The 8,100-nt window shown below is 50.4% G+C and overlaps 1 protein-coding gene across 10 annotated transcripts in view; it reads left to right on the forward strand.

The window, feature by feature from the left end:
* Positions 1–6,717, forward strand: part of Tmem229b (transmembrane protein 229B) — a 40,961-nt gene extending 34,244 nt beyond the window's left edge. For 8 of the 10 annotated variants that reach the window (XM_057783150.1, XM_057783144.1, XM_057783145.1 and 5 more), the window contains one exon: positions 3,321–6,717. In XM_057783150.1, the coding sequence (XP_057639133.1) occupies positions 3,339–3,842 (504 nt within the window). In that variant the 5' untranslated portion in view covers positions 3,321–3,338 and the 3' untranslated portion in view covers positions 3,843–6,717. Of the gene's footprint in view, positions 1–1,428; positions 1,613–3,317 lie in introns of those variants that run through there. The other 2 variants (XM_057783152.1, XM_057783143.1) reach the window with 2 other exon arrangements.
* The last annotated feature ends 1,383 nt before the right edge of the window (positions 6,718–8,100 follow it).

Genomic DNA, 8,100 nt, shown 5'->3' on the forward strand with positions numbered 1-8,100 from the left:
CTGACCCGCAGGTGCCTGAGCTACAATAGGAATGACCGGTGATTTAGGATATGGTTTGGGGTGTTTGCTAACGATTGAGAATTACCATCATCTCTGTGCTGAATGCAGTCCTGTATTCACACTGTGGGGTGTCAATGAACATGACACATAGGTCCGGACATCCAGAAACTCGGATTAAGGTAACAAAGGGCTGGCCTCTCAATTCTAAACGATTACTTGGTGGAGCCATTAATCAGGAAGGGTCAAAGTAGAGAAACTGGTTTTGGGGAAGATACTGGGTTTGATTTAGGAAAGAGCTTGAGGTGCCCACAGGGCATCAGGAGGAGGTGTCCAGGAAAGAGAAGGAATCCAGTTGGTTTACTGAAGGAAGAGGTCTAGGCTGTGTTGACTAAGTGGGTAAGGTCTGGCTTGGAACTAAAAATAATCAATGGAATATAGCAAAATAATTGGCATCAGATGGGTGGGCTGTTATGGAAATTCAGAGAAGAAAGAAGATTTGTGGCTGGGAGAGGAGAGGTTTGTTCTAAAGATCACCCAGACTCTGGGGCTGTGCTCGCAGGGATGAGAGAAGGCATACCAAAGAGAATAAACAAGACTCAGACAGGGAGGCTTGGATGGTTAGAATAAGGTGGAGGAGGTATATTTGGGGCCTTGAATGGCAGGCCAAGGATGCTATCACATTTCGTTAGGAAATGGGGTTGAGGGGAGCACGGCTTACATGTTTCCGAGTGAGGAAGGGACAGGAGGCACACAGGTCTGTGCAGGAGGCTGAGTCTGAAGTGAGGATTGAGAACTGGCTCTTGTCTAAGTTCTTCTGTTTATGACCCTATGGATGTGGGGCAGATGATGTTCCCTCGCAGGCCTTCCCCTCTTCTCTTTCTCCTCCTCCCCCCCTCCCCCCACCTATCTATCCTCTCTCAGATCTTTTGCAGCTCAGACTGGACAGGAACTCACTGTGTAGCTAAGGATGACCTTGAACTTCTGACCCTCCTGCCTCCTCAACTCCCAAGTGTTGGGATTGCGGACGTGTATCCGCAGGGTTGGAGAATAGGTGCAGGGCCTCTACATGGTAGGCAAACTGATCTCCCCACCCCTTCTTCTGTGTCGACAAAGGGTCTTGCTATGTCTCCCAGGCTGGCCTGGAACGTGCAATCTTCCCATCTCAGCTTTCCAAGGGCTAGAATTACAGGCCCATGCCGCCACACTTGAATTCATTTGAGTTCTAATTAAGAACAAGTTTTTAAAAATGTGATTAAGGCATAAGGGTGGGTAAGTATTATTGCAATAAGGCCTGCATAGCTAAAAGATGGTGCTGGAATTCTCAATCAGCTAGGCAAACCACAGGTGCCGCCTTGGTAACCTCTGTCCTTTGTCCTGCGTGGGAGAGAGGATTAATAGATGTGAAGCCGGATGCCCACAGGTAGCTGACAAAACTTCTCATTCTTGATAAACTGTGAGTTTTCCCCCACTACCCTCTGCAGAAGCAAGATGTGCTCCTTAGACGCTTACAGAAGAAAGGCATGGGGCCATAGCTGGCTGGCAGGACTGTGAAGCAGTCCCTCTCAAGGAGTTCCCTCAGAGAGTTAGAGAACAAGGGCTCGTTCATCAAAAGGTAAACAGACTGGCTTCTGATAATGGGCCTCCTGAGTGGTCCAGACCCTCTAAGACAGGGGGCTAGAAGAAAGACAGAGGCCTAGGAGCCAGACACAGCTTTAGGGAAGTATGATGGGAGGAAGCCACACCTTGAAGACTGGCAGTGAGGTTTGAGAAAGCGAAAAAGGGCAAGCCAAATCCCATCTACTGTAGCAGTTAAAAATAAAACATGACCACAATGATATCATAGTTGGGTATCTAATTTAGGGTGGACATTACAGAAAAAAGAAAAACCAAATGTTGACAGCGATACAAAGAAACTGGGATTTGTACCTGTTCTGCTGAGGCTGTAAAATGTATCCAGCAGTGGCATGGTTCTTGAGGGCTTATTCTGTTATGTATTGTGTTTTGTATGTATGTGGATTACATGTGTGCCTGGTGCCCACAGAGGCCAGGAAGAGTACCAGAGCCCCTAGGACTGGAGTCACAGACAGCTGACAGCCACTCTGTGGGTGCTGGGAATTAAACCTGAGTCCTGGAAGTGACATCTCTCTTCCCCAGCACAGAGGCTCTTCAGAAAGGGTACCACACGCTACCCTGTAGCCCAGTGATTCCCCTTCTAGGTGTAGATCTAAAGAAGCTGGAAGCAGGTCTTGAATAGATGCTTATTCACCCATGTGTAACAGCGCTGTTCAAAAATGGAAGCCATCCAGGCATCTATGAACAGTGGGGAAACAATGTTCCAGCCAGTGGAATGCCTTCCATCTTTCAAAAGAAGGGATTTGTTCCGATATAGGCTACAACCTGCATCAACCCGAAGGACAAAACACTAAGTTAAATAAGTCAGCTACATGAGAAAAATGATGAAAGTTGTTGAATTTACAGAGCCTGAACCAATGGCTGCCAGGAGCTGGAGGAAGGAGTTGGGGTTTGGCATTTAACAATATTTATTTTCTTCTCTTTTCTGAGACAAGGCTCAATGTAGCTCGGGGTGGCCCTTGAATTTGCTCTGTACTTGGAATTACAAGCATATACCACCACACCCAGTTTGCATGGTGTTTGGCAAGCTCTACCAACTGGGCAACATCCCAGCCCTGGTGCAGAGATTCTGTTCGGGATGTTAGAAGGGTTCTGGAAACCATAGCAACAATGATTGTACAACACTATGAATGCTCTTAATGTTCTTGATTCGTACACTTAAAACTATAAAAATGGTGGTATATAGCTATAATATTGATATTATATACATATAAATGAGAGAGAAATACATGAAAGAGACTCAAAAGTTGTTATCAGACAGACACACAGAGAGAGGCAGATACACACACACACACAGAGAGAGAGAGAGAGAGAGAGAGAGAGAGAGAGAGAGAGAGTGTTAGGGAGAAGCAGGGAGAGAAACAGGGTATGCACCTGGTATGGATCAAGGCAGATGACTTTTCAACTGACTTCAGATAACCATGAATGTTATAGAGTTCAGTAAACATTCCCACATAGTCTTTGAGTAGAGTTTCTCAAAGGAAGCTAATGGACTAGGCTTTCTTCCTGTCTTTTCCTGGCCTGCCTAGCTAAGGGAGAACAGGGAGCCAAGGTGACAGGGTAGAAGCTGGGGCCGTGGTTAGGTACTAAAGAGGATAGAGAAGGGTGAAAGCAGATTTGAGGGGGAGCAGGAGGCAGGGAACCGTGCAAGGTAGCTCCCCTCATCTGTCTCCCTGTATCCCCAGCAGGAGGCCCAAGCTGTCACCATGGCTTCTGCCGAGCCCCTTACAGCGCTGTCCCGTTGGTACCTGTATGCCATCCATGGCTACTTCTGCGAGGTGATGTTCACGGCGGCCTGGGAGTTCGTGGTGAATTTTAACTGGAAGTTCCCAGGGGTCACCAGCGTTTGGGCCCTCTTTATCTATGGCACCTCCATCCTGATCGTGGAGCGCATGTACCTGCGCCTGCGCGGCCGCTGTCCTCTACTGGTGCGCTGCCTCATCTACACGCTCTGGACCTACCTGTGGGAGTTCACCACCGGCTTCATTCTGCGCCAGTTCAACGCCTGTCCCTGGGACTACTCCCAATTCGACTTTGATTTCATGGGTCTCATCACCCTGGAGTACGCTGTGCCCTGGTTCTGTGGGGCCCTCATTATGGAACAGTTTATCATCCGCAACACCCTCCGCCTACGCTTTGACAAGGATGCAGAGCCCGGGGAGCCTGCCAGTCCGCCAGCCCTGGCCAATGGCCACGTCAAGACCGACTGAGTGAGAAGACTAATGTGAAGACCTAAGGTCTCTTCTAGGAACCCAAGGACAGAGACCAAACTGGTGGGGTTATCCCTTGGTTCAGCACAAGCCCTGCCCCCAACTGGGCCTTAGCCCAGTAGGGCAAACGCAACCACATATGGTGGGCAGTGGGATGGTGTTGGGAAGTTGGGTGTTCAGACAGCAGAAGGACACTGGGACTGGTCCATGGCTCTCCACCCATCCTGGGGGCTAGGGCCTGGGCAATAAACAATGGACTTCTTGGATGATTTTGGAAGCAGCAGACCTGTCCTGGCAAAGGGACATGAACTCTGGGGCCATAGGTGAGAGGCAAGGTCTGAGGAGGCCTTGGCTGCTGTTGGGGCCACCACCCCACCTGCCCCCTGGCTTCAGCTGGGCTTTGGCTGGTCCCATTAGGCAATATTCAGGTGCTTGCTTGCAACCAATACCTCCCCGAGGGCCTCTGAGCTGCAGCCTGAGAGAGACCCCGCAGCCAGTAGGCTGCTTGGTGGCATTGCTCCTGTGCAAGGGCTGGGAAAACTTCCTTTGGCCCCTCTCCCTCCCCCAGGGCCCCACGCTGCTCCCTTGGCCTTTTGGGGGCCCCTGTGGTGCTGGATTCCCACCAACCTTGGGCTTTTGGAGGTTTCAATCCCGTGTGTTCGGTGGTGTTTCCCCTTTCTCTTTTGTTCAAGACATTTACCATGAGCAGACAGCGCTTTTCTGTGTCGTCACTGTATCCTCCCCCTCTCCCAGCTCCCTAGAGAACACGGCAGTGGCTGGAGGTACGGCCCTAAAATTGACCCCACCTGCCTTCCTGGAACCTTCCCTCCACCTTCATATAGGGGACCGGGGTGCAGCCTGTCTCTTTGGTCCAGGGATGGTGGTCTGGTGCCCCTCCCTGCAGAGGTCCTACTGAAAATGCATAGTATCCCCCATGTACATCTAGTGTTCTATAGATCCACTGTGGAGGGGGCAGAGTTTTAGGTTCTAGATGCCCACTCTGGTTTATCTGCAAGCCAGTCAATATGGCTTCCTGTGAGACAGAGGAGCAGGGATCTAGTTGGAGACTCATGAGGAACAAGGCAGATGTAGCAGACTACGGAAGGCTCTTTGGAGCCTCTTCCTGGAAAAAGATGAGTTCTACCATAGCCTCAGTTCAGCAGCCACCTCTCGGGGCTGCTCCTCCTACAAACCCCTGGCCGGGATGACCCTTTGAGCTTGTTCCTCAAACAGTGTTAACCCTGCCACACTCATGGGCATTGTCAGCTCCATCGTCTTGGCTTTCCCCCGTGCTGCTGGGTCCATTGCAGGCAGTGGACAGGTGAAATCCTTATTCCAGGTCCTCTGATTTTAACCTCTACTCTTTGAAAGGATGAGGCCCATCCCACACAGCAGTCACCTCTTGGCCACCCTGGGGACTCTGAGATAGAAGTCGGCCTTTTCTTTCTTACAAATCATTTAAAAGGTGGCAGTGCCACATGGAGACAGAGTCTCTGAAGCCTGCAGACAGCAGCAGGCCAGGGCCAGCAGCGGGACGTCCTGCCGCTGGAGAAAGACTCAGCCTTCCGTGGCATCTTTCCCCACAGCTTTCTCTGGCCAGGGCAGATTGAAGTGTTTTCCCGAGTAGGTATGTCATCACCAAACACCATTCTGGGATGGGGGACGGGCTGCTTTTGGTTTTACTGTAGCCCTGATTCCATGGCCCTGTGGGTTACAGGAGTTCAGGCTTCCAAAGGGAGTGGCTGCTTTCCATCCACAAGTGGAGAGAATTCCTTATTGTATAGGTCCCTTCCTCCAGCTCCATGTGATCTCAAACCCCTGAATCCTAACGCCTCTCCAGGCCACCTCACGCCTACCTTCACAACTGAATCCAGTGGCTTGCTGAGGTGTCCCAGCAGTAAGACTCCAATTCTCCACCAGAGAAAGCCACTGGGTGGCCCCCGGTCTCAGCACTCCAGATGTCGCCTGGCAGGCAACCCTCTGACATCATTTTTCTCAAGGCCCTTTAATCCTATGTCAGGATGGTTTCCTGGAGCGAAGCTGCTTGCCTGGCAATACTCAGCATTGTGGTCTGCTTATGCGGGTTCCCCCGCCCCGTTCTCCTATGGTCCCTCATAGGCACACAGTCCCCCCAGCCAGGGGAAGCTACACATAAGGCCTGACCACAGGCCTGCAGGCTCAGCTCTCACCAAGTGTAGCCCAGACTTCAGCTCTTGCTTTATTGCCTGTCTTCAGGGCTCCAACCCCTTAGTGCTTAGGGGGTGCACAAAGGTTGGGGTAATCAAGCCCTTCTGAGCAGTAGGGAGTCTGCTGGCTATTTCTGGAGCCCAAGGCAGCCACCTCAGAGGTGCAGATGTCATGAGTATGCGGCCCTGCATGGTTGAGTTGTTTTGGATGAACGCTAGGCTCCCAGTGCCCTGTCCCCTTCTCATGCCAGAGAGTCACAATGGCCTGTGCTTATTCACAGCAATAATACATAGGGAGTGTCTGTGAGTCCCTTTTGTCCTGGTCCCTCCCTCTTCATGGACTGATCTCCCAGGAGGCTGCTGAGTGGGTCAGCTCACGGGAGAATCTATTTCTGAAGCTCTGGGCTGTGCGAAGCCTTGCTGCAGGAGGCAGGTGGGAGGCCTAGCCATGAACTCTGAATCAGGCAGGTGGAGTGCCTTCCACCCCGAGGCCATCCATTCCTGGACCAGCTGTAAGCCCCGGCTTTGGAACAGGGCCTTTGAAGTGGATAGGACTGTCTTCCAACTGGACAGCTCTTGAGAAAGGCACATAGCTGATTGTGTGAGCCCATTGCCTGCTATGTCTGTTTGTCTGTCTCTTCCTTTTCATAATTGTGCACATAAAATATACTGGTGTTTGTGTTCCTGGACTGCCGGTGACTCATCTATTCCACTCTGGGGCCCTTTCCCCAGGTGCTAATGGAGGGTGGGCCCTTCATGCTTGACATTTTATATACATCACACCTTCCTGAACCAGAACAGCTGGTGGTGAGGAGGGTGTGACCCTGCTGTCAGCACTGACCCTCTCTAGAAACCAGAATCCACCCCAGTGCTGCCTGGCTCTTGCAGCCCCAGGCCAAAGGTAAATATGGAGTCACAGCAGCATACGGGCTGCTTGTACCTGTCCATGAGATGAGAAGTTCTTAGACATACTGACAATAACCCGTATGTCCCATAATTGGAGAAGGCTTGGAGGTACTCCAAAAAAACTAAAAGGCCAGACCCCTTTTGCACAACATGAAAGCTATACTTGAAGAAACAGCCCCTTACTTCTCCCTAGCCATGCCATGTGCCTTGAGAAAGGCCGTTGGAGGAAGCATCCCCTCCCTACTTCGCGTACCTTGGCTCTGTTTAACTCCTCTGCCCCACCCTTGACTACTTTCCTGATTCCAGGAAGAAAATGGAGGGCTTTGAAGTTGCTCAGACCTGGTCTATAGCACGAGTTCTAGGACAGCCAGGGCTACGTAGAGAGACCCTGTCTCAAAAACAAAGTTATTCAGGCTGGGCTGCTGAACCCAAATGGCTTGGCCCCTAAGGCTTAGTGAGGCCACAGAGCATGGCAGTGTGGCCTTTGAAGTCTCTGGGAAGGCCCTTAGCTCTTACCATACACACATACTCATCCTCTTGAAAGTTTTTTATTTCTTTGAGAATTCATCTCCTTATAAAATTGAGCTTGTATAAAGCACTATAGCAGAAATATGCACGTTAGTATAAACAAACCTGTTAGGTTGGTCTTTCAGAGTAAGATCTTGTAGAAAAAGGCAGGCAATGGAAGTCTTAATGGGGCCTTAGGGAAAAAGGCAAGACCTGCACTGAGAGGACCCAAGACTTATTCTTAAATAGACAGCTCAATGAATGACTTTTTTTCCCCCGGTTATCCCCTAACGTATATATGAGCAGGTGCAGGTGCACATGTGTGTGCAGGAATATGGAGGCCAGAGGACAATCTCAGGTGTCTCGTCTCAGGGATGTTGTCTACCTCCTTTGAGAGAGGGTTGTTCATTGTCCTGGAACTCACTGATTAGAATAGAATAGAATAAAATGAATGAATGAATTGAAATTTATGCCCTGGCAAGGCTGAAGCATGCATGGGAAGCCCGTATATGGCGGTTCTGTTGAACTTGTCCATATTGAGTTTTATGGTCTAAGTGGATGAGGATGACTGACAAGGTCTCTTCCCCAAGAGGGCACCAGATTTCATTACAGATTGCTGTGAGCCACCATGTGCTTACTGCGAATTAACTCAGAACCTT

Source organism: Chionomys nivalis, chromosome 10 (assembly GCF_950005125.1).
Source record: "Chionomys nivalis chromosome 10, mChiNiv1.1, whole genome shotgun sequence".
Lineage (NCBI taxonomy): Eukaryota > Metazoa > Chordata > Mammalia > Rodentia > Cricetidae > Chionomys > Chionomys nivalis.